This window comes from Pleurodeles waltl, chromosome 1_1 (assembly GCF_031143425.1).
Source record: "Pleurodeles waltl isolate 20211129_DDA chromosome 1_1, aPleWal1.hap1.20221129, whole genome shotgun sequence".
Classification (NCBI taxonomy): Eukaryota; Metazoa; Chordata; class Amphibia; order Caudata; family Salamandridae; genus Pleurodeles; species Pleurodeles waltl.
Window position 1 is genome coordinate 44,448,518 of NC_090436.1, and position 27,361 is coordinate 44,475,878.

Sequence of the window (27,361 nt, forward strand, 5' to 3'; positions counted from 1 at the left end):
ACATTTTTGCACATTTTCATTGGCAACACACCATGAAAATATTGAAGCACAACCAACACTGAATACAGCAAATGTCATTTTTTCTCACTTCAGAACATCTTCCACTGCTAAGTTAACATCACATCTGAACTCCCATTGACCCTCCTTTCCCCACCTTCGAAATCTTTACTGACATTCTATAACAACTGGTAATGAGTACTATACCTGACAGAAGTGCAAAAGGACACAAAGAATAAACTAATGCAAGTTCAATGCAGATGATGCAAGAAGAACATATTTAGGGATTCACATGGTCTTCAGTGGAGTAGGAGAAATGCAGTAAACCAGTGCTATTCCCATCCCGCCTAACCCACAGTTTCACTGCTCTATTTGGAGCCAAGGAAATTTCTGGCTCTGCCAATAGACCTGATACAATGGTCTGCCGCAGGTCCACTGGTTTATCTTGATTGTTGTCCTGCCCTATTATGGGCGGGACAACCATAAATATGTTTTGTGTTCAAAACCACAAGAGCTTACATGACAGACATGGGCAAGGAATACGTTAAATGGCACACACCTGCTAATCAGGGTAATTTTTTGTTCATAGAAAACAAACTTCCATTTGTCTAAGCCTTGAAAACTCCAAACACTGCTTTAAAGTCTAGACTCTTCAAATAATGTCGAGCCCCACAATGTACTACCTACTTAAAAAGGCCGTTAGAACATGTCCCAGAAATGCCAATGCAGCCTGTTAGCTATTTTAAGTACCAATGTGACTTGGTAAAATAACACCCTTGCCAAGCCCTAAACCATCTTGTTATATGTTACTCTAAATGTAGGTCCAAAACATTCACAAGGCAGGGTGCATTATAATTAAAATGTTGGATATGTACTTTTACTTTTTAACATGTCCTGGTAGTAAAAAAGTCACAAATCCATTTTTCACTACAGTGAGGCCTACAAATCCATTAGGATAACATTGGACCTTATGACAGCTAACAAGTGCTAATGTTTCATTGGGAGCCGGTAGAAAGTAAGAGATATTTGGTGTCTGATGAATTTAAATTTGAATCTTGTTTAATGGTAAAGTCAGTTTTTAAATCACAAGTTTGAAAATGCCACTTTTAGAAAGTTGGCATTTTCTTTTCCCAATTACTTCGTGCTGGCAGCCTGTTCCTGGGTCACTTGACTGTGAGTGATTGACAGTTGTCCTATGTATATTTCTCCCAGACTGTCACACAATAGAGGGGCTAGGTGTATCCACTTTTCAGTTTAATTTCTGGATCTCTTGACAGACTCTCAGAGGACTGCCTGCTGCTGCGCCCTGCTGTGTATTTCAGAAGTCTGCTTTGCTGCACCAAGAATGACCACTCTGCTACCTGAAGTCTGTCCGTAGCCCCAGATATCTGCCCTGCGCTTTTGAACCAAGGATTAGTTGGATGGCCTCTTGATCAGCGCCTCCAGGACAGAAAAGGCTCCAGCCATCTAAAACTTGCACCTGGCCACAGCCCGGTGAGCCTAACCCTCGAAGTAGTGCTTCTCCAGTCCTGGACACTTAAGAGTTATACTCAAGATGCCCAGATAACCCAAATCTAAAACTTGACCCAAAAGTGCTCTGAGAACCGAGAGGTGACCAGGGCCAACCTGCTTATCAATCCGACCAAGATGTATCACCACTTACCCTATGTTGGAAAATGGGTTATTGGTAAGGGCAGGTAGGTTCCTACACCTAGCAATAAGCCACTAACCTCCAATTAGGTACAGTTAGGTCTCAGTAAATTAATCCCAGCTCAACCCTTGGTAGCTTGGCAACGAGCGTCAAGGCTTAACTTAGGAGACAGTGTGTAAAGCATTCAAATATCACAAAACAGTAATTAAATAAAACAGTTTAAAAATCCAAAACCAATTCATAAAAATAGTTTATATTTTTATCTTTAAAATGACACAAAAACGAATAAAATTGGTTCAGGGGAACCGGAGATATGAATTTTTAAAGTATTATTATTTTTCTAGCGCTCAGAAACAAAAAGCGCCAATCGGGTCATCTGGTTGCACCAGGACCGGGGCAAAGTCAAAGTTTCAGGCCGACCGCGATGGAGCCCTGCTCGGCTACAAGTCGCGGGAGGCCTCGGTTAAAAAGTTACCTTCTGACTTAGGTGGTCATTCTGACCCTGGCGGTCTTTGACCGCCAGGGCGGAGGACCGCGGGAGCACCGCCGACAGGCCGGCGGTGCTCCAATGGGGATTCCGACCGCGGCGGTAAAGCCGCGGTCGGACCGGCACCACTGGCGGGGTCCCGCCAGTGTACCGCCGCCCCATTGAATCCTCCGCGGCGGCGCAACTTGCTGCACCGCCGTGGGGATTCCGACCCCCCCTACCGCCATCCAGATCCCGGCGGTCGGACCGCCGGGATCCGGATGGCAGTAGGGGGGGTCGCGGGGCCCCTGGGGGCTCCTGCAGTGCCCATGCCACTGGCATGGGCATTGCAGGGGCCCCCGTAAGAGGGCCCCTACAAGTATTTCACTGTCTGCTGCGCAGACAGTGAAATACGCGACGGGTGCAACTGCACCCGTCGCACAGCTTCCACTCCGCCGGCTCGATTCCGAGCCGGCTTCATTGTGGAAGCCTCTTTCCCGCTGGGCTGGCGGGCGGTCTGAAGGCGACCGCCCGCCAGCCCAGCGGGAAAGTCAGAATTACCGCCGCGGTCTTTCGACCGCGGAACGGTAATCTGACGGCGGGACTTTGGCGGGCGGCCTCCGCCGCCCGCCAAGGTCAGAATGAGGGCCTTAGTCTCTTTTTTTGAAGTTTTTCTTCACCGGGACGAACCTGCCAGTTGAATCCGACCTCCTGGAGCCCTTGTCCGGATACCCAAAGTCGGTGTCCTCGGTGGTGATTTTTACCTTCGGACTTAGTCGTTTTTTCGAGATGAAAATCCTTCGACCGGGGTAAACCTGGATCTTGATCCGACGTCCGTGGAGCCCTTCTCGGATACGATGGCTGGGAGGTCCCGGTCAACTTTTTACCTTCGGACTTAGTCTCTTTTTCGGATGTTTTTCTTTACCGGGACGAACCACGAAGTCAGGCCGGGTCGCGGTTGAGGCAAGCCGGCTAGAATTTCCGCGGCGGGTCGGTCACTTTATGGAGCTTTTTTTCAAAATTTCTCAAATCTTTTCCAAACTTCTGGAGCTTCTCCCAGATGTTCTTTTAAGGTTCTTTTGGGGTCCACAGCTCACCCCAAGGGTCCAGAAGTTCTGTGATGGTCCTTGGGGGGTGCGGACTTCAACTCCCAGAATGCACCTGGCGCAAACTCCTTTCTGGCCACTGGGCAGTGGTCAACTGGTCTCTTTTTTCAGGAGTTGGTGCAGGGGACTCTGGTTTAGCAATTTTTCACCTGTAGCAAACAGGGAGTCCCTCCTTGAACCAGTTGAAGCCAGGCAAAGTCCTTCTTGTGGTGAAGCCCAAGTGTGCAGCTGGTGCAGTCCTTCTGAGTGCAGGGTCCAGGTGCAGGCCAGGGGTCCAGCAGGGCAGTCCTTCTTCTCCTTGTAGTTCCTTCTTCTTGAAATTTGGTGGGGATCTAAGGTGTGGGTGCAGGTCTGCCACTTTTATCCTTGCTCCTGGGTGAAAAGCAGGGGGGTCCTGGTTCTCCAATCAGTGACAGGGTCGTCCCCCTGTGATGACCACTTCCTGGGAAGTGTGGCAAAAATCCATCCCAGAAGGCAACAGTCTCTAAAAATCCAAAATGGATGAATCTGATTTTTGGAGGATAGATCTGGCTGAGCCCACCCACTGGTGTGGCTAAAAATCATAAACACACCCCTCTCCTGCCCTCTCCTAATCTAATCAAGAGGGCACCTAATTGTCTGGGGTTGCAGGATGTGGGGGTGTTGCTGGGTGCTCCAAATGTCCTTCTCTGCCTTTGAAGACCAGTTTGGCCGCCCTCCCCCTTCCTGCCTCACCATCTGCTGAGGGGAGATTCTCTCCCCCAAGCACATTCCTTTGTGTGAAGTCAGGCCACTTCACACCTCATCAAGGTAGCCTGGCAGAAGCTGCTGCAGGCTGGCCAATCAGAGCACAGCAGCAAAAACAATGCAGAGCTGAAATTGGCAACTTTTTAGGTAAAGTCTAAACTTTTTACCTGAACAAGTTATAATAAATCCAACAACTGGAAGTTGTGGGATTTATTACAACAATTAATTTGATACCAAATTCTTGGTATGTAACATTTAAGGAGACTTTAAAAAGTTAAAATAAAGTCTGCCCATTTTAGCCTATGAAGGCCATTTACTTCAATGAGGGAAAAACGAATTTGGCTGTTTTTACCTCACCAGGGCTTATAAATCTATTTTTATAAAGTCCCTGCTTATAGTTACATGGCACCCAGCCCTAGGGGCACACAGGGCACACCTTAGGGGTGACTTATATGTAAAAATAAGGTAGTTTAAGACTTTGGAAGTACCTTTAATTCCAAAGTCGAATTTGCATATAACTTTAATTTAAAAGCAGCCAGCAAGGCAGGCTTGCATTTAAAATGACACTGGGCACCTCAGCAGTGCACCTAGGTGTGCACCACCTATGCTGTGGTCCCTAAACCTACATGCCCTACCATATACTAGGGACTTATAGGTAGGTTAACTTAGCCAATTATAATTAGCCTAATTTGCATATCCATTTTACACAGAGCACTGGCCCTGGGACTGGTAAGCAGTACCCAGGGCACAGCCAAGAGTCAGTAACCACCAGTACCTATCCAAAAAGAGTGGGGGTGATCAGGCAAAAAAGGAGGACTTTCCTACACTGCCCCCCCCCCCAGATGAAAGGTGATGGGTACTAACCTACACCCTGGTAGTCCTCATCAGCTAAGTGGAAAAACCTGGAAAGGCCATCTGCATTGGCATGAGCAGTCCCAGGTCTGTGTTCCACTGTGAAGTCCATCCCCTGTAGGGAAATGGACCACCTCAACAGTTTTGGGTTCTCCCCCCTCATCTGCATCAACCACCTGAGAGGTCTGTGGTCAGTTTGTACACGGAAGTGAGTGCCAAACAAGTAAGGCCTCAACTTCTTCAGGGACCAGACCACAGCAAAGGCCTCCCTCTCAATGGCACTCCATTTTTTCTCTCTGGGGAGTAGTCGCCTGATGATGAAGGCAACTGGGTGATCATGGCCCTCTTCATTAACTTGTGCTAACACTGCCCCAATCCCTTCCTCTGAAGCATCTGTTTGCACTACACACTCTTTGCTATAGTCAGGGGCCAGTAACACTGGTGCTGAACACATAGCCTGCTTTAGGGTGTCAAAAGCTTTCTGACACTCGGGGGTCCAAATGACCTTCTTGGGCTGTTTCTTGGAGGTAAGCTCAGTCAGAGGGGCCACTATGGTCCCAAAATTCTGAAAAAACCTCCTGTAGTACCCAGTCAGGCCAAGAAAGGCCCTGACCTGAGTCTGGGTTTTTGGAGCCTCCCAATCCAGGATAGTCTGGATCTTGGGCTGGAGAGGTTGTACATGGCCTCCACCTACAAGGTGGCCCAGGTACACAACTGAACGTTGCCCTATCTGGCACTTGCTTGCCTTGATAGTCAGGCCTGCTTGAAGCAGGGCCTGAAGCACTTTCTTCAGGTGGACCAGGTGGTCCTTCCAGGTGGAACTAAATACAGCTATATCGTCCAGATAAGCTGCACTAAAAGATTCCAACCCAGATAGGACTCTATTCACCAACCGTTGGAAGGTGGCAGGAGCATTTTTCATGCCAAAGGGCATCACCTTGAACTGAAAGTGGCCCTCTGGTGTGGAAAATGCTGACCTCTCCTTAGCTCTTGGACTTAAGGCAATCTGCCAATATCCTGAGGTCAGATCAAATGTGCTCAGGAATTTGGCAGCCCCCAACCTGTCAATGAGCTCATCAGCTCTAGGTATGGGGTGAGCATCAGTCCTAGTGACTGCGTTTAGACCTCTGTAGTCCACACAGAATCTCAATTCTTTCTTCCCACCTTGGGGATTAGCTTTGGGCACCAATACCACTGGACTGGACCAAGGACTATCAGAGGGCTCAATTACCTTGAGGTCCAACATCTTAGCCACTTCAGCTTTGATGTTGGCCTTGACCTGGTCAGACAGCCTGTACAGCTTGTTCTTGACAGGCAAGCTGTCACCAGTGTCAACATCATGGACACACCAATTGGTGAGTCCAGGGGTCAGGGAGAATAGACTAGCAAACTGTCCCAAAACTTGCTTACAGTCTTGTTGTTGCTGATCTGTCAATTTGGGAGAGAGTACCACTCCCTCCACTGACCCATCTTTTGCCTTTGAGGACAGGAGGTCTGGCAGAGGTTCACCCTCCTCCTCCTTCCCTTCATCAGTGACCAACAGCATGGTCATGTCTGCCCTGTCCTGGTGGGGTTTCATCCTGTTTACATGCAGGATCCTGTGAGGATTCCTGGGGGTGCCAAGGTCCACCAAGTAGGTGACCTCACCTTTGTTTTCTCCAGAATTGGATAGGGCCCAGTCCATTTGGCCTGAAGTGCCCTAGAAGCCATGGGCTCCAAAACCCACACCAGCTGTCCTGGGTGATACTCTGGCAAGGTAGCCTTTTGATCATGCCAGAGCTTCATGAGCTCCTGGCTGGCCTCCAGGTTTCTGCTTGCCTTCTTCATATACTCAGCCATGCGTGACCGCAGGCCCAGTACATAATCTAGCACATTCTCCTTGGATTCTTTGAGAGGCTTTTCCCAAGACTCTCTCACCAAGCACAATGGGCCTCTTACAGGGTGCCCAAACAGTAACTCAAAGGGGCTGAATCCAACCCCCTTCTGTGGCACCTCTCTGTAGGCAAACAGCAGGCATGGGAGGAGGACATCCCATCTCCTCCTGAGTTTGTCAGACAAACCCATGATCATGCCCTTCAGGGTCTTATTGAATCTTTCCACCAGACCATTGGTCTGTGGATGGTAGGGGGTGGTGAACTTATAAGTAACACCACACTCATCCCACATGGCTTTCAGATAGGCTGACATAAAATGTGTGCCCCTATCTGAGACCACCTCCTTTGGGAATCCCACTCTGGTGAACACACCAAGTAGGGCCCTAGCCACTGTGGGAGCAGTGACTGTCCGGAGGGGTATTGCCTCAGGGTACCTGGTGGCATGGTCCACTACCACCACAATGTACCTGTTACCTGAAGCAGTTGGTGGGTCTAGGGGACCAACAATGTCAATCCCCACCCGCTCAAAGGGAGTCCCAACCACTGGCAGTGGTATCAAGGGAGCCTTTGGCTTGCCTCCTGTCTTGCCACTGGCTTGGCAGGTGACACAGGAGCTGCAAAACTCCCTGACTTTTTCTGACATTTGGGGCCAATAAAAATGGTTGACCAGCCTGTTCCAGGTCTTGGTCTGCCCCAAATGACCAGCTAAGGGGATATCATGGCTTAAGGTAAGGAGGAATTCTCTATACTTTTGGGGGACCACTACTCTCCTAGTAGCCCCTGGTTTGAGGGCCCTTGCCTCAGTGTAGAGAACTCCATCCTCCCAGTAAACCTTGTGGGTCCCACTGGTATCCCCTTGTTCTTGCCTGGCAGCAGTCTGCCTCAGGCCCTCAAGAGTGGGACACTCTCTTTGTCCCTGGCACAAATCTTCTCTGGTGGGCCCACCTGCCCCTTGCAGTTCTGCCAAGTCAGGCAGAGTTTGCAGGGAAAGTGTCCCTCCCTCAGAGTTCAGATCCTCCCCCTCAGGGTTGGATTCTTCCTGACCCTCTGTACTTGTTGGGGCTGGCAAGCCAGACCCAGTGCCCTTTCTCTTTTTCTTGGATGCTTGGCCCATTGTTCCGGGGTCCAAGTGTCCAGCATTTCCCTGTTGTGCTGCCTGTGACCTGGTCACAGCACACACCCATTCAGGGAGGTCCAGCATCTGTGCATGGACCCTTCTCTCCACTTCTGACCACTCAGATGCTTCAAGATCATTTCCCAGCAGACACTCTACTGGGAGGGCAGGAGCTACAGCTACCTTTTTAGGGCCAGTCACACCTCCCCATTCCAGACTCACCATAGCCATGGGATGGAGTTTGGTTCTGCTATCTGCATAAGTCACCTGGTGGAAGACACCAGGTAAGACCTGCTCTGGAGAAACCAGCTTTTCTGTGACCATTGTCACACTGGCTCCTGTATCTCTCAGAGCTTCCACTTCAGTCCCATTGACTTTAGGCCTCTGCCTATACCTCTCCATGATGGGAGGTAAGGTGGCCATAGTTGCAATGTCCACCCCACCCACGGATACTAAGGTGACCTCAGTGTACCCTGATTCCACCCCTGGGCCAACTTCCACCCCCAACCCTACACTAGCAATCCCCTGGGATTGCCCACCAGTGGGGGGCTTCTTGGAGCAGATAGCATCTCCTCTTTTATGTCCAGGCTGATGACAGTCAAAACACTTGCCGGCCTTAGCAAGCTCCTGAAACCTTCCTGCTTTAGCAGGATCATAATTCTTTCCCTGATACCCTTTCCCTTTAAAAGTGAATTGGCTCGGGCTCCCCCTCCCTGAGAAGTTTTTGGGGACTCTTGTGAGGACTCTTTGGGTTTTTTGTCATCTTTCCCCTGGTTCTTCCCCTGAGAAGAACCATGTCCTCCCTTTTTCTGATCACCCCCTGGGGGTTTCTGGTTAACCCTAGTTCTTAACCAGTCATCTGCTGCCTCCCCCAGCTCTCTGGGGTTGGTCAACCTAGAGTCTACTAGATACTGGCGGAGCCTCTCTTGGACACAATTAGTTAGAAGGTGCTCCCTCATAATCAAATTGTACAGCCCCTCAAAGGTACTTACCCTGTTGCCCTGTATCCAGCCCTCCAGTGCCTTTACTGAAATGTCCACAAAGTCCACCCAGGACTGGGTGCTTGTCTTTTGGGTGTCCCTAAACTTAAGCCTATACTGCTCTGGGGTCAGACCAAACTTTTTAGTCAAGCAACTCTTCATACTGGGGTATGAGTCTGCATCCTCCCCACTCATGGTTAGGAGCCTATCCCTCCCAGAGTTGGGAACTAACTCCCAAAGAAGTGAACCCCAGTACTGAGGCTTGACTTTCCTCATCTGGAGGGCCCTCTCAAAGGCCCCCAGCCACTTATCTATGTCATCCCCCTCTACATAGGCAGGAACCACCCCTTTGGGTAATCTGGGGGCAAAGCCCCCACCCAGGGACACCTCAGCTTCTTTCTCGCTGCCACCATCTCTCTTTTCTTTGCTTGCCCACTTTTTCTTTTCTAGGGCCAGCTTCTCTGCTTCCAAAGCTATGTAGGCTAGCTGGGCTTCCAGCTCTCTTTCTCTAATAGATGGGTTCTCTCCTCCTGAAAGGACCCCCTTCCTACCACTAGCTTTGGGTCTGCCCCTAGTGACTGTATCCACTGAGGACCGTTCTTCCTCATCCTCACTTGGGGTCTGATGCCTTCCCTCCCCTGAGAGGTTAGAGCTAGCATCCTTCCCTTTTTCTTCCTCCTCTGGAGCTTCCTCTGTCTCTACCTCTTGGGCCTCAGCCCATGCTGTCAGGGATTTAATCAGGATTTGCTTCCTGAGATCAGTGGTTGCAGGCAACCCTCTCTCAATACACAACCCCCTAAGCTGGACTACTGTCAGTGTGGGTAGGCTATCCAGATCAAGCTCCATGGTTCCCTAGTTTTGTGTCACAAAAACTTTTTGCAAAAATTGGAAACAAGAATTTAGAAAAATTACAAAAATTCAATAATTGAAATTAATCCAAATAAAAAAAAAATTAAAAATAAAAAATTAATTTTTTTTTAAAAAATAATAATTTTTGCACTAAGACAATTTAAAGGATTTTTAATTTGTTTTACTTAAAACTGTAACGTGATACTGAACACAAGTACAGGATCCCACCGCTGCCACCAAAAATGTTGGAAAATGGGTTATTGGTAAGGGCAGGTAGGTACCTACACCTAGCAACAAGCCACTAACCTCCAATTAGGTACAGTTAGGTCTCAGTAAATTAATCCCAGCTCAACCCTTGGTAGCTTGGCAACGAGCGTCAAGGCTTAACTTAGGAGACAGTGTGTAAAGCATTCAAATATCACAAAACAGTAATTAAATAAAACACAGGAAACAGTTTAAAAATCCAAAACCAATTTATAAAAATAGTTTATATTTTTATCTTTAAAATGACACAAAAACGAATAAAATTGGTTCAGGGGAACCGGAGATATGAATTTTTAAAGTATTATTATTTTTCTAGCTCTCAGAAACAAAAAGCGCCAATCGGGTCATCTGGTTGCACCAGGACCGGGGCAAAGTCAAAGTTTCAGGCCGACCGCGATGGAGCCCTGCCAGTTGAATCTGACCTCCTGGAGCCCTTGTCCGGATACACGAAGTCGGTTTCCTCGGTGGTGATTTTTACCTTCGGACTTAGTCGTTTTTTCGAGATGAAAATCCTTCGACCGGGGTAAACCTGGATCTTGATCCGACGTCCGTGGAGCCCTTCTCGGATACGATGGCTGGGAGGTCCCGGTCAACTTTTTACCTTCGGACTTAGTCTCTTTTTCGGATGTTTTTCTTTACCGGGACGAACCACGAAGTCAGGCCGGGTCGCGGTTGAGGCAAGCCGGCTAGAATTTCCGCGGCGGGTCGGTCACTTTATGGAGCTTTTTTTCAAAATTTCTCAAATCTTTTCCAAACTTCTGGGGCTTCTCCCAGATGTTCTTTTAAGGTTCTTTTGGGGTCCACAGCTCACCCCAAGGGTCCAGAAGTTCTGTGATGGTCCTTGGGGGGTGCGGACTTCAACTCCCAGAATGCACCTGGCGCAAACTCCTTTCTGGCCACTGGGCAGTGGTCAACTGGTCTCTTTTTTCAGGAGTTGGTGCAGGGGACTCTGGTTTAGCAATTTTTCACCTGTAGCAAACAGGGAGTCCCTCCTTGAACCAGTTGAAGCCAGGCAAAGTCCTTCTTGTGGTGAAGCACAAGTGTGCAGCTGGTGCAGTCCTTCTGAGTGCAGGGTCCAGGTGCAGGCCAGAGGTCCAGCAGGGCAGTCCTTCTTCTCCTTGTAGTTCCTTCTTCTTGAAATTTGGTGGGGATCTGAGGTGTGGGTGCAGGTCTGCCACTTTTATCCTTGCTCCTGGGTGAAAAGCAGGGGGGTCCTGGTTCTCCAATCAGTGACAGGGTCGTCCCCCTGTGATGACCACTTCCTGGGAAGTGTGGCAAAAATCCATCCCAGAAGGCAACAGTCTCTAAAAATCCAAAATGGATGAATCTGATTTTTGGAGGATAGATCTGGCTGAGCCCACCCACAGCCAAGAGTCAGTAACCACCAGTACCTATCCAAAAAGAGTGGGGGTGATCAGGCAAAAAAGGAGGACTTTCCTACACCCTAGTTATGCAGCAGCTCCATCTACATTCTTCTCCACAGCAACACACCCTGTTCAGCTGCTCCTTGCAAAAGGGGTGTCTGTCCTTTCGGAACCCTTGTCGGCTAGAGCCTGCAGCTTCATCTCACTGGAGATAAGGACTTCAAGAACTTCCCAACAAAGGGTTCTTCACTGCAACTTCATCATTAGCTCCCCAACAGCAGTGCCTACTTCTTGGACACTGCCTAGCTGACTAGCCCCTGACTAGCCCCGCCGAACTTTACCTTCTCAGAATTTTTCGGCAAAATGTTTTCTAAGTCCAGAGGTAAGTAGAGATCCCACCCAATCTACTTCTTGTATCCGACTAGCACTCCATCTTGGCCACTAATAACATCTCTGCCCCAGTCCTGTGCAAATATATATCCACGGTTTGTGATCTGAGCTTCTATGTACTAGATTTCAATGTGAACTTTAACATTTCATAACTCGTTTTCTTTTCATTGGATTTTAATGTGAATGAATTTCAATAGTTCACATGCCAGAATATCACTCATTCTGGGCAATCAGCTTTAGATGCTTACACGCACAAATATGTGTCAATGAGTGGCATTCCCATAGTCCAAGTGTGAGCAAATGCAAGTTCTTGTCAAATAAGCCCTACGCTAAGTGAGAAAAATGACAGTATTTTCATAAGGTTAAGAAGCTGCAGAGAATGCTGGATGGTAGTAAGTAAGGGCCATTTCAGACAGCCTGAAGCTCACTGCACCAACAGTTGTCTTCTCTGCCAATTATCTAACCCCTGTCGTCTTCTCATTCAACTTCATGAGAGTGCGAAGCATTCAGCCAGCCATGAATGACCATAAGGCAATCTCCAAGACAGTCGATCAAGGTGTGAGATGACTGATCCGATCCAACCTCAACAAATATATAAGACAAAAGCTTTGAAATAAACTGGTTCACCCAGAGGATCTACATACAGGCTGGAAAGGATAGTGTTAAACAGGGCATCCTTTGCGTGGTCACCCATAACTTTTTTGCTCTGCTTCCCAGGTTGCTGTTGTGTGCTGGACTCTGTTTTTGCTATTTTTGTTGCTCTGGGTACTTTACCTCTGCTGACCAGTGCTAAAGTGCAAGTACTCCCTATGTGACATTGTATGTGTAATTGGCTTTTCCACAATTGGGATATTTGATTTACAAGTAAGTCCATAGTAAAGTGCCCTAGAGGTTCCTAGGGCATGTAAATAAAATGCTACTAGTGGGCGTGCTTCACTGATTGTGCCACCCACATGAGTAGCCCTGTAAACATGGCTCAAACCTGTCACTGCAGTGTCTGTGTGTGCAGTTTTTAAACAACCAATTCAACCTGGAAAATGTACCAACTTGCCAGGCCCAGCCTTCCCTTCCCATACATGTAAGGCACCTCTAAGGTAAGCCTTAGGTAGATCCATGGGCAGGGTGCAGTGTATGTTAGAGATGGGACATGTACTGATGTTTTTTATATGCCCTAATAGTGAAATACTGCCAAATTCCCTTTTCACTGTTGCAAGGCCTATCTCTCTCAAAGGTTAACATGGGGGCTTCCTTTAACTATTCTTACAGAACAGTTTCCATTTGAGAGCAAATCGAAAAATGGAATTTGGGGTCTCTCAACTCACAATTTAAAAATACATATTTTGGTGAAGCTGTTTGTGGATTCCCTGTCTGGTTCAGACTGACATTTGGGCTGTTTGTGAATCTCCTTAAGACAGTGACACAAAGTGAGCTGGGGTGCAGCCTGCATACCCTGATGAGCCATCTGGACTATAGTGGAGGGAGGAGTGGTCACTTACACCTGAATGGGCTGTACCTGCCCTCACACAATGCAGTCTCCAACCCTCTGATGTGTGTCTGGGGACTGCCCTGGGCAAGGCAGGATCCTGTAAACAACAGAGACTTTTCTTTGAAGTTGGGCAACATCAAATGGATAAAGGGGTATAAGTATTGGACCAGAAACCCCTGACTTAAGATTTCTTCAAGATTACTTCAAAGATTTAAGAGGAACCTCTGTCAGGAGACGAGCTGAAGAGCTAAGGAAAAGTGCTGCCTGTGACTGTGCTTTTTGGTCTATCCTGTAGCAGCTGCTTATGCCTGTGAAAGGGGACAAAGACTGGACTTTGTGGTATATTCCTGCTTTAGAAGAATCTCCAAGGGCTTGGACTGAGCTTGCCTCCTGTTTTTGAACCCTCATGGGCAGCAAGGGCTTCACCAACCAGTCTCTGAGTCTGCATGCTGTGAACTCTAGCTTGTCTGAGGGAGCCATTCCAGTTCCTGGGCCCCTGAGAGTAAATTTCTGATAAAATCCAGTGAAACGATGCTGGACGACGCCATGTGACTTTGCAAGGATGCCGCTGCACGAATCTGTGACACCACCTGCACTCGAAGCCCTAGACCTCGCAGAAGCATGATGACCCCAGCAACATCGCAGGTTCCGGGTCACCAACGCTGCTGACACCCTAAAAAATCACAAGATCGGAGTGTCTTAGCACCGACGTTCGTGACACCCAACTCTGTTGCAGCGCCTGTGACGTGACTGCGGCCCTGTGAGGTCGCCCCACAGCATCGTGACTTTGCAGGACTTCGACTTTGCCAGATGTGCTCAGGGACCGACTCCTCTCAACCATCGCTGCCTCACCTCCATTGCTCCGCATCAAGGACCCGACGCCTCTTTGTGATGCCTCCACCTCCGCTCCTTCTCCTCGCAGCAACGGACCCAATGCCACCTCAGATCCAGCAACGCCTCGCTCCCCAACTCAATGCACCTGCCTGTTTTCCACACTTTGGCTAAGGTAATGTACCTGGGGCTCCATGTGACTCCGTAAACAGCGCCAGGGACGTCGCATTGTGGGAAACGACTCCGTCACGATGCTGCTTAACATCAAATTGCAGCATTGATGCTTCTAGGCACTATTTTTATATTTTTACTTGCTAAAGTAATATTTTTAATTGTGTATTGTGGATTTTTATTCCAATTGGTCTTGTTTACTTAGATACATATTTACTATTTTTCTAAACCTGTGTGGTGTCCATTTTGTAGTGTTTCACTGTATTACTGTGTGTGTTGGCACAAATACTTACGTATTGCTTCTTGTTTGGGCAGGGGGTAACCTGACCGCCAACCAAATACTACATTTTCTCCAAAGCACTTAAGGAATTGGATGGACAGGCCAGCCAAGACATCTACCTGGCTGTAGAGAGACAGTCAGTGAACGCTGTATCATTGGCCATATCCCGCACATAACACTGGAACCTTTGCACCATGTTGCACGGGTGCCTGAGTTGGCGCTAGGGTCCAAAAAGTGCACCAATGCAGACTAAGAAATGTTCCATATCTTTGTATGTATAAAGTATATCAGTTCTCACCGTTTCACACAACTCAGCACAGTAAGTTATTTTGTTGTACCACATTGCATGAAATAACAGCAAGTGTGCCCAGAAATGTGTAACACAAATACAACTTTATACTCAGACAAGCAGATATGCACAAAACTCTTGTAAACAGGCCCTTTGCATCATATAGTAAATTTAATTTCAATTATGTAAAAGTCCAACTCAGACATACTTTAGGATTCTAAACATCAGAAATTTACAAAGAATTCAGCAAGTTTGGCATTTCAGAGCCATCGTAAAATAACTTCTTTAAGAGTAATGCTTGCAAGGGCTGCTGCTTTGAGAACAGTGCCTGTGCTGTAAACATGAATTTATACCAATATTAAAACAGAATAATTTCTGGTTAAATAAGGATTTTTCATTTTCTCTCTGAATCATATTTAATTATATGTGATTTTTTCACAAAAGACAAAAGTAATTCCTATTGTTTCATGAAACTAGCATGTTTACATATTCTGAGCAAAGTTGTACCTCTTTAAATGCCCTAATCTCACAATCAACACCTGAAAAGTGACCAGTTGAAATTTGTTGAAAAGCTGATGCTACTTTGCACAGCTTTTAATAACTTCAGATTTGTCTATGCTAGAGTAGTTTTTTTTTCTCACTATCTGCAAATAGAAAGCATTATGCAACAAAAGCATAACGTCTAAAATTCATGGGGAACATGTTGTGTCTGCACAATTGTGTTTTTCAAGCTGCCTTGTATTATACATTGTCTCTTGGGTTGTACCGTGCATGTGCGCTCACTTTTTGCACCCCCAGGGCACAATGGTATTACAGAAGGAACCCAGATGCATGTGCATTACCTTCTGTAGCAGTGATAGCACTGAAACACATGTTGTGCCAGCACTATCAAAAGAGGATGTTCCCTCATTTTCATGGAGCGTGGACCTACACAAATGAGGGAATCACTTTGCCTTGTGCCCACGTTGTATTATGGATGTGGGTGCAGAGGCAAACATGACTTTACAAGGTGCACTGAAAGTGTGCCACCAAAATTTGGTACACTTTCTGTACGTCTTCTGAAAGCAGCCCTTTGGAGGAGAGAATGGAGGTCCCAAGAACCCCCAGACATTCCCCTGCTGGCAGATGGAGTCACTTACTACACCTCTCTGCAATCGGGTCTCTACTCTCTTTAAAGTTCAGGCGGGTGGCGCCTGCACTGTTGAACACAGTGCATTTTTTAAACAGCTGCTCTGTATTTCACTTCAATGCATTGGCTCCAGGGCAGTGTGAGCTTGCAGCTGCTCTACATGTTGCTCATTTTTTGTAAAGCGACACAGTGTTCCTGTACGTTCATGGTGTACATTTTGGTAGGTGTAGGGGAAAGTGTGCCATATTCATAGAACGACCCTTGTTATCAATATGTGTAAACTCCTATTTGTGCATGTTTTTGATTGTCATCTAGCAGCCCTCCATTGATGTAGACTGACACACTGTGTTTCATATAGATTCTTGTTATATAAGTATCTGTGCCTACACATTTCTAGTATTTCCCTCTAATTAGGCAATATGCTGATTTGAATGGCAAAGATGATTTATTGTTTTTTGAGAATCAGTTTTATTGTTTTGAGCCATGTAGGTTTAGATTTTTATTAGGGCAATAACTGTACATATGGGGGCATATTTATACTCCATTTGCGCCAAATTTGCGTCATTTTTTAAAGTAAAGTCAGCGCAAAACTAACTCCATATTTATAATTTGACGTTAGAAGAGACGTGAGATGCAAGGTAGGCGTTCCCATCTAAAAAAATTTGCTAGCCCCATATTTATCCCCGTGCTAAAATGACACACGGGTGGGAGGACAGGCTAAATAATGGTGTAAATCTTGTTTTACGTCAGACCGTGCGTTAGGGGACCTGTGGACCTATTTCCATGAGTGCCTCCTCAATCCTCAGGAACACCCCCACCCACACCAGAGGGACACTGGAGGATGGAGAATCCCAGGTAAGTGGGGTAAGTATAGGTAAGTATTTTTTTTTTATTAAAGTGCCATCGGGGGCCCAACTAGGGGCCCCCTGCATGGCACAGGGAGACTAAGGGAGCTGGGGTGTAGCCTGCATATCCTGATGAGCCATTTGAGCTAGAGTGGAGGGAGAAGTAGTCACTTACACCTGAATGCAGTCTCCAACCCCCTGGTGTGTGTCTGGGGCCAGGCCTGGGCAAGGAGGATCCTGTGAATAAAAGAGACTTCCCTTTGAAGTATGCCCTCTTCAAAGGCAGAAAGGGATATAAGTAGTGGAGCCCAAACCCCAGATTTTTAGATTACCTCTGGAATCAAGAGGAACCTCTGCCAAGGAGAAGAGCTGGAGGAGGAGTACCTCTGTGCCTGAAAGAGGACAAAGGCTGGATTTTGTTGTGCATTGCTGCTTGAAAAGAATCTCCAAGGGCTTGAAGTGAGCTTTCCCCCTGTTTTGAAGCCTCATGGCCATCAAAGACTTACTCTGCCAGCACCTGGACTCTTTGCTGAGACTCCTGCAAACCCAAGTGGTGCCCTGTATATTCTCTGGGCTCTTGAGAGGTGAAGTTGGCAGAAAAAGGACTGAAATCCACACACAGAACACTTTGCAAGGAAATGTTTGACGCACCACCTGCAACACGGCTGAAAAACAATGCACCACCCGCTTTTGCAGCAAAAATCAATACCCCTCCTACATCGCAACTGGGAGATTGACGCATCGCAGCTGGAGAAACGACGCAACACCCGCTTGCGGCTGCTGATACGGACACAAACACCAAGGAATGCGGTTCTCTAATACCATGTGACCAGATTTCTCATGCATCGTCACTGGGCGTCAAAGTCATTGTGACATTGCACGGATCTGAGCTGCCCTGTCTGGATATCGACGTACTACTCTCTTGCGAGGGAGAAAAACAAAGCATCACCGACCTGACCGGTGGAGAATATGATGCACGGCCTCACTTGCAAGTAAGGAATTGACACATCGCAGACTTTTTTGATGCACGCTCGCCCGTGCGGCTTTATGTTTGGCGCAAACCAGGTACTTTGTGTAAAATCAACATTTCAATTGTGCTCTATTGAGTAAGATTTTTATTCTTTTGAGCTTGTTTGATTTATATAAATATTATCTGTTTTTCTAAACCGGTGTGGTGTCCATTTTGTAGTGTTTTCACTGTAATATTGTGTGTGTCGGTACATATAAGTTACACCTTGCCTTTGAGATAATCCTGACTGCTTGTGCCAAGCTACAAAGGGGGTAAGCAGGGGTTATCTTGAGTGTGTACCTTCATTGCCCTGACTATAGAGAGGGTCCCTGCTTGGACAGAGTAAACTAACTGCCATCCAGAGACACCATTTCAAACAAGAGGAAAATAACAAAGCTACAGGCAGCCTTTTAATCTCCTCTTCCATTCACATCGAAGTACCTCGTGTAAACTGTTCTGGACCAATGAAGATCAGACACAGGAGATGTCTTCCCAAAAAGTGGGCAAGGCAAAGCGAAGGGGGAAGCAACAGATGAAAAGGGAGGTGTGAGGAAGAAGGCAGGAGAAGAATGACCCCTGAGGCCAAAGCCCATCCCCCAAATTTGAGGACAAGCGGTGGTGTTGGAACATTATAAATAAAAATGAGTAACTAAAATGAAATGTTTAACATGTACTAATATTTTATAAAGGAACAAGGGTCCCTTAGATAAAAGGACTATTGATTTAAATGGCACATAGAATCACAATGAAGTATATGGAAAACATGCAATAAATCAGTATATTTATTCCAAATGAAATTAAGAAAACTGTGTAGTGGGAAAACAAACATCTTGGAAACCATAAAAAATAACTACTTAGGCATACTGCATGTGACAGAAAGCACAGTTAAAGTCAGTCACAATTTTACAGTACTCTTGCTCATGTCAAAACATAAATTATTGTAAAGAGTCCAAGTACTAAATGTCGATGATGTTCTAATCCCTTATTTTATTGTTGGGATCATCATCAGGACATACACATTATGCCTGAGATGCACATAAGTAGTCACTGACTATATAACTAAGACATGTTAAAAGCAAGGGAAGAAAACAAAAAAAGGAATAGAATAGATATTGCTTTATGTCAAAAATATAATATAAATGTGTTGCCATACCATGTATCACATGAGGGAAAAATTCACCATGCAGGGTCTCATGCTTTATCAATACTTGGATCAGGATTTTAATTGAAGCTAGTAAAGCACTGAATGTGTCCTAGAACAGTAGGGGATTAGGACCAATGTATATAGTCACCCCTGTCACAAAAATATTGAGCCTAATCAATGCTTACACAAACCATTCACTTTTAGTTCTCTGGGTACACTAATGGGTACACTAGTGCAAGGTTATGTGCCATGAAGCTGTGAAGTCCTTCCATGCTTAAGCAAACTAATCACTCAGTGAGTAGTGCAGCAGAAGGGTTCTGATGGTACTAACCACCAGAGTTAACCTTTGTAGTGACTCCTTTCAATTAAGAAGTCCTCAGTAAATCAACCATATTTATGATCCTCAATCAATGCCCTCAATAGGCAATTAGCACCCGCCCTCTTTCCGATGATCAACTTATCTTTTCCAGAGAGGTGGTCGTCTAAGAGGGGATGGGTCCTGATGTTTTCCACTGCCAGCACCGAACCACCGTACAGGACTCCGCCACGCCGTATTATGTATAGTAATATAGCAGGCGGAGTCTTGTTGACGTGGCAGTCCTTGTTGTGAAACTTCCTCTTCAACTCCTGTCAGCTAGGCAGACGGAGTCGGATTTCCACTTGTCAATGGGAGGAAGTCCTTTCAAGGCTCATAATATGGAGGTCACCTTGTGTGTTTTAAAACTAAAATGTACTAAAAGGCTTAAATAGAGAAACGTGTTAGAAAAAAAAGATTTGCAGAGTACATCAATAATGCTATTGTCCCCTACTCTGTGCCATGGTCCACCGTATCTTAGATATGGTGCACACATGGTGGCGGTAGGGGGGCGCTAAGGGGTGCAAGAAAGTGGCACTGCACTAGAAGCACCACCACTTTTCTTAAACATGCTCCATTGTTTATGAAAGCTTACATTGGAAAGCTACTGCTTTCTCTGTCCCGCTCGTACTGTACTTCCTTGTGACAAAGGTTGCAAGTTTTAACAATGAACCTTAGTTTTTGAAAGGAAGCAACATTAGCTAAATGTCGTGTATGGTGTGGTTGTTTTAGAAAATGTAATTGTTACACAAAAACTGCCATCCGGAGAGGAGTGTGAATGTGATGTTATCCTGCAAAACAAAGAAAGAAAGATAGAACTGAAGCCCAGAAGGAATTTTATTGTCTACACACTAACCAACCTCATAGTTTTGTCCAATAGAAGATATGCTATTGATTTTTTTAGACTTTAATTTATTAAAGCTTTAGGTGATGTAAGTCAGATTCCCTTTAGTTTCATTCAGAGTCAGTTTTCTATTTAGCTTTCTGAAAATCTGATTCTGTTCATCTCTTGCTAGTGTCAATTCTTTGCAGCTCTTAAGTTTAGCTTTTCATGTTCCTGATGACTGCTGAAGACCTGCTATTTGGGATTGGGATTGATTCAATTGCACAACACATAAATTCTGTTGGTATTTTTCAAATGATTCTGTTGTTATTCTGCATAATTCTTTAGGTGTTTAATGGTAATTAATTATTAGGTTGAGATTTTTCTGTATTGCTATATTTGGTTTTGCGCATCATTTACGTGGCCTAATTGAACCTGATATGGATTTGTGTCATTATTAGTCCAAACCATAAAATAATCCACATTCCTCACATTCTGGAAGCAGTCTTGCGTTAATTGCTCCATTTTGTGCATGCATCTTGTGCTACACCTCACTGAAAAGAGTTAAAACATCTGACAATTCGCATTGCATTGCATAGATGGGCTGTTGTCTATCTGGCAGGATGCATCTTTGTTTATAACTGGTTTCTTGCTGTACATACAGAAACAGGCCTCCTAAAAGTGCAATCATGTGAACTATATCACAGTAGGTGTCAAAACCTGAGGTGACTTTATTAAACAAAGCCACATTCTGGAATTCCCATTAGCTAAAATGATATCATCATTACATTTGCCTGTTGAGGTAGAGGTTGCCATGCTCCTAGAACAAATGGGAAATTCACCATTATGCCTGTCCTAATTGGAAAGAGGGCAGGCACATATCTGGCTAAACTTTAATTGAGGCAGTTTGAAGTGGTAACAGCACTATTGCAACCATGTGTGGGATAAAACCAGACACTGCAAGAGTATCACCTTCTTCAATAACTCCTTTAAAGTGTGTTACATATTTCTCCTGTAGTGTGCTTTGTAGAAATTGCTCTTGAGACACTCTTGCAGTAGTGTTCATATTGCAGACTGAAACAACAAACTTATGATTCCATGGCAATGAGAAAATAAAAACTCCAAGCCTAATATTAGGAAAATCATCATTCATTAAAAAAATAGATTTGCGGCATACTTACTCAAATTTTAAGTTCAAAGGTTGATTACCTCCTTTGTTATCAAAAACCTTCTCTTCCACTACCTCTGCCTTCTGGTTAAGTATGTTTCCATTCTCTATCAGGAACCGGAGACACAAAATCTTCATGATGGTTTTATCCTGAAGAAATGATAGGTATTTGTAAACTTGGTAGCCCGTACCCAGTTTTTGGGCTTTATCTTGCCAGTTTTCTGTCTTGTTGGTTGGTGGTGGACCTGCAAATATTTCACCGTTAGATCTATTGACGCACCACAAATCTCCATCTGGAGAGAAAGCTATAAGATGGCTTAATGTCGCCCAAGTTGAACCGCCAATCACCTCAGCATGATCCAACCAGTTCTTATCTGCTTCAGTCGGGCAAGGACCTTTCACAAACTTATCCGAAGTAAGAGCGTAAAACATTCCCTTAGGATCAAAAAAGAGAGCAGTAAGTGCATTCCATTTACCACCACCAATTTTCTTCGCCTTATCAATCCAGGATTCATTCTCATTGGATGGTGGGTGACCTTTGAATAAGTCACCCTCGTGAGTGACAGCATAGAGCTTCCCATCCAGATCAAAGGTAATAAGTTTAAAGTTATCCCACTCCTCTTTTCCAATGCGCCTGGCCCCTTTAAACCAATTCATTCCTTCACAGTTCGGAAAAGGACCTTCATACAAATGTGACCCATGCACAACATAAAGTTTGCCATCTGGACTGTGGGTAATCTTGCAGGCATTCTCGATTTTTCCAATTTTCTTAGCACTTGTATGATAGTTATCTGTTGACTTCTGTGGTGGATGACCTATTCGGCAAGTGTTTTCACCATCCACCATGAAAAGAAGTATATCTGAAAAGCAGAAGAGACAAACGTTTATTTTAGAACCAATTGTCACCTTTCTGGTTGAAGGAATCTGATGCCCCAAACACAATTATGGGAAATGGATGTTTGAAAAACGCTTTCACGATTGTATTTTGTAAAAAAAAAAAGGTTTCTTCACCATATAACAGAGAGAACAGACTTGACAGTGAACTTATACACAATTTCAAACTCAGGGTACCTGGAAACTTATGGAGATTTTAGGTTGTCCCAAATCACATTGATATTCAAATCTTTTCCTGTATTACATAAGTTATATAATTCTGACTTTACCCATTCCAAAAATTCAAATGTAGAACAGTGGTTCCCAGCCTGTGGCGTGGGGACCACTGGCCATCAGTGAATCCTCCTCAGGGGGTCGGCGACTGCCTAGAAAATTAAATAATATTAACAGATTAGGTTCCCAGCTTTCAGTAATGACTTAATGGGCATTCCCTGGATTCCAATAATGATTTAGTGGAGGAATTCAAAATGTTGGGAGCCACTGATGTAGAAGGTAAATTTTGTCTAATGTCTGCAATCATCTCTGAATCAGTATCCAAATGTAATCATTCATTTACCATAAGTTGTTTATTTATCTTTCCTCTCATAAATGCATTGATAATCCCTGCCTTTTTGATTTCCCACCAAAAATCTGTCAACTGCTATGTTCTAGTCCATGTTAATTGTGTGAACAGTTGTTTCAAGTAATGTAACTCTCTTTTTGGACTGCACACATCTCCTCAGATTTTGTATATCATTTTATGTGTGCATTAAATTGGTTTGAAACAGCATCCGAAGATTGAGTTATATTTAACTATGTGAAATTGAAATTCACTTTAATAATTTGAATTCTAACACACAAGGAGAAAATGTGTCCCATCTTCACACGACATGTTTAAATTCATCGCAAAGCTCAGAATTTCAACAAAAGATAATCACTAAATATTTAAAAAGACTTTTTAACCAAATAAAATGTATCTCACCTCAAAAAATAAGCTTTGCAAGAATTTCATTTCAGCTGCAGGGCCTAACAGTTTATATACTTTCTTCATTGAATCTCATAAGTATGACTTCTTTCAGGAATATCTGCACCAAGGCATACATTCGCTCAAAATATATATCACCAGTCTACGCCAGGGTTAGATCTACTAAGAGGGTTATGGTTTCTGAAAACACAAAGTATATGGTATAATAATATCTACATGTTATCTCTGGATCGGTGAAGGAAAGTGGGATGGTAGCCAAGAGGCCTAGAGCCTGAGTGGTCATTTGCAGTATAGTGGCCGGACCTAATAGAGTACTTTAATTCGAAATCTCTTCCTGGTAAGAAAAGCATGTGCATCATAGGTGTTTTGTTAAAACACACATGAGGTAGGTAGGTATTTGTGAATTGAAGCAGTGTAGGTAAAAGATACATTCTTGAATACAAGCTTTGTGTTTTCAGTGTGGTCTTGCTGCATACGCAGCCGGGATGTAATTTTCATTATGCCTACGTGATCTCACATGATCTTCGACATTTCACATAGTGGAAATGTTGCAGAATTATGAGATTACACCATGTCATCTCGTCACGTAAACAAGATTGTTATTTGGGAAATGTGATTGTCAGGAGTGAGACAATTCTTTAACACGGGCGCTGCTTCCATTAAATCATGCTGAGTTGATTTGTTTCCCACGGAAATCATTAGGGCAATTTTATTAGTGTAAAATGAATCTTTTTTTTGTTTACAGTGGAATTGTCATAGAGTGTGAGGTGATTATGCATAGAGAAGCAACTTCCTCCTGTGTTGAAGATACCCCTGTCCTTTATTAAATTCTTTGTCATTTTGGATTTAGAAAGGAGAGCATAACTTCTGCAGTTCTTGGTGCCTTATTCATCCTAGGGATCTTTACTTTGTTTGGGGGGATCAAGTAGGTTTAGTGTATTACTTTGAAAACGTTTGTTGGCAAGCATCATTGTGCTGTTCCTTTTTGTTTGTTGCTGGCTGGCCTGGAGTTTTGAGTAGGGGATGCAGGAAAGCCCATGTGTAATTAAGGTATAAGAATATAAATGTAAAGGACATTTTGGGATGGTGAAGACATGTGGGTAAATTTATATTCTCAATTTACTTTTATTTTGGTAAACCTTGCCCAGATGTGGCATTACAGTGTGTTGTTTTACTCTTTGGAAGCCAGTTTCTGCAATCCTGGTTGTATTTTTAAATGTAGTTTTCACATTTGCACTGCTGCTGTGCTAAAGACATTTTTGTGTTATTTTATGGGCTTGTGAATGGCCTTGATTTTATATCAAATATTGGTTGGTTAGTCTGCAAATGCCTGTTGATGGTTAGGTGGTAGGGAGACTTTGGAGCAAGCACATGTAGCCAGACATTTTCCTTTGTTTTCAACCACCTTCGTCACCATTGTGTGTGTGAGTGTGTGTGTGTGTAAGCGTGTGTGTGTGATTTTTGATTGAAATGCATTTTCTGCAACATGTATACTTCTTTGACTGGAGTAATTGTTATGTAGGCTTATTTGTATTTAGTACATGTTTTGTTAATCTTTTCTATTTCCATGATTTCTAGCACATATTACATTCTTATCATGGTTACATTATTGCTGTCGCCTTACTGATTGTGTACACTTCCATCCAAAAATGGTCCCACTAACATTTTGGTTAGATGTATTCTGACAATCCTTTCCCTGCAATGCTCCAAGTATTACTTGGTAAAAAGGATTGGCTCCAGTCAGGATAGGACAATACTGTTCCCCTTTTTCTCCATGTCTGCTTCTTTGCTTGTTATGTGGGGAACAACTATTTTATGAATGCAGTGTGTGTGTGGGGTGTGCATGTGTGTGTGTGTGTGTGTGTCAAGGGTGGTCATTTATCTTTGTGCTCCATATCTTGTTCTTGGCTTGCCATATTGGCTATGGGGAGAAACCAGGTATTATTTAATTAATGTAACCACCTTTTGTCAGCCTCCCCATGCTTCCCACATGGGCACCATGGACCTTGGAGGGAGATCAGGTATTGCAAATTGCCAGTTTAGTCAATTTATACCTGCCTCCTATAGGCGTCCCATCGCCCTGGGGGGACTCCAGGTGTTTTTCTATTATTTCAATCAATGTATTTAATATTATTATGATGTTCATGATGGTGATAATAACTGGTATTGCATTTACTTTTTACTGCCTACAGGTTTGCGAGTGAACACTGAGAAGGATAGACATCTGCGAATCAGTGAAAACTGAGACCAGAGACCTACCTGTTAAATTCTTCTTCTTGTGCTGCTGACCAATAACAGAAGAAGTAAAGAAGATGGAGCCAAATATGCAGACTCCTTCCAAAAAATCAGGCAGGCAAGAGAATTCTATTGTCACCACTGGCATCAGGCTCTCGTCAGATGTGTTTTTTCCATAGATGGAACCTGGGCAAAAGGCAGCAGAGAATTGTACCGGATAAAAGACAAGCATAAACCAATGAGTGATAGATTAGCTATCTGGGTTGTAGACAGTTAATGCTTTGTGATGCAGTGTTTCTTAAAGAAGTGAGTCTTCAACTCTTCTAAATTGGAGCAGTGTTTGGGCAGTCATGATAGATATGGGGATGTTTTTGCAGATACTTTGCATAGATGGAAAAGGCCAGGTGTATTGAATGTTCTTTTTTACAGTTCTTAGTCTGCAGACTGGAGGTGTGCTTAGAACCACCTGAAATGGTGAGCATGTCTACAATATAAGCAGGGATGCTGGTTGGTAGGCTTTTTGTAAATGTTGCAACCGGTTTTGAATATGGTGCTGGCCAGCCAGGAGAGAGCCAACAAAGTTCCATCAGGGAAAGGGTTACGTGATAATACATTTTCAGATCCTTTATTTTTCTAGCCACTCCCTGAGGTTCATCCCTGAGTTACTTTTAGCACATACACCCACACAGGACTGCACCACCACAAGCTCAGCTTGCGGGTTTGCAAATAGCATTTTGTAGTTGCTTGAGCACTACTATTGTAGTACAATTAAATGGGTTATAGAATGCAGTTTTTGAGTCGAAATCAGGTCAGCCATTTGTAGGGCTACGTATGGTGGCTTTTTCCCCTTAAGCCTTAAGGGGACTAGGTCTTGCCATTGTATAAGGTAAATAGATCTCCCTTCTTTCCCTTTCCATCTCCATTGTTATTGTGGCATTGCAATCCCCTGGAAGTTTATCTAGCAGATTTGAAAGTTGATACACCATGGGGGAGAAGCTGGTGGGCAGTATAGATCTTACGTATATCTTCACAATGGCTATAGTTTTTATTTTGCAATAGGTGGAACTGCTGGTTTTAAGACCTGATAGATCTTTGCTCGCAGATCGGATTACTTCAATGGCAGGGAACAGATCCAATCAAAGCCAGGCCAGTAAGCCTCCATAGGTCCTCCCTGAAGATGAGAGAGTGGGTTCCACACTGTTTGTTATAACCCCAGATTATTGCACTGGTTCAGTTGCCCATGTCTCCTACAGGAGTATTATGTCATGCTGATCCATAAAGCATCCCCATTCTGGGCCTGAAAGTTTAGCTCTTAGTCCGGCTATATTCCAGGACAATAGTTTTATTTGATCCCCCCATAGCAAGTCTCTCTATGGTCTTTGCACTAATTCCTTAGTGGCCTGTTCTTCCCTAGTTATAGTTGTAGAGCCCCCCCCCACCCAATTGAAGTTTCTTTATGGTAATCTCAAGGGTGTCAGCTAACCTTATTGGGGTTATCCCTTCTGTGTGGTCTCAATCCTCATCTATGCTCATGTTGGGGGCACTATCTTCCACCCATTTCTCCTTAGTCAATCAATCTCATTCAGGTCAGCTTCCTGCCCTGTCTAAGGGGATTTATCCAATGGGAAGATGAGAGCGGAAAGTTTATGGCGTTAGACAGTGGGCCATTCTCATTTGGGTCGTGTAGTTTAAGGATTATTTGGGAGGGTATGGTGGGTCAGATTCCTTTGTCAAGAGATAGTAAGCCTTCCTCTAGATGTTTTGACGTTAACCCCAGTCTTATTGTGTCACAATTGCTGTTACTATTGAGGCAATTGGCAAGGACGATGTCTTCTCTAATAACTGACCTACAGCCTTTCGTATATCTTATCCAATGTATTGCTTTATTGTTAAGCATTTCTTGCATTTCCCTTCTATCAGTTATTCGTATGGGGACATTAACCATAAAGATGTCATATGTCTTCCCATGCATAACATTTGGACCTGTTCCTCCATTTGTAGCAACCTGACTAATTAGAGATCCTGCTCTATGAGTCTTCAAGGTATGTGAGTGTAGCTGTGGCACAATGATCTTGATGTTGTATGTCCTTATAAGTCATAGAGCT

General features: G+C 44.5%; 1 protein-coding gene across 1 annotated transcript in view; it reads right to left on the reverse strand.

Moving 5' to 3' along the window:
* Window positions 1-27,361, reverse strand: part of LOC138260285 (uncharacterized) — a 102,707-nt gene that overhangs the window by 33,794 nt on the left and 41,552 nt on the right. The window contains exon 2 of the mRNA XM_069208650.1: window positions 21,177-22,023. Within this exon, the coding sequence (XP_069064751.1) occupies window positions 21,177-22,023 (847 nt within the window). The remainder of the gene's footprint in view (window positions 1-21,176; window positions 22,024-27,361) is intronic.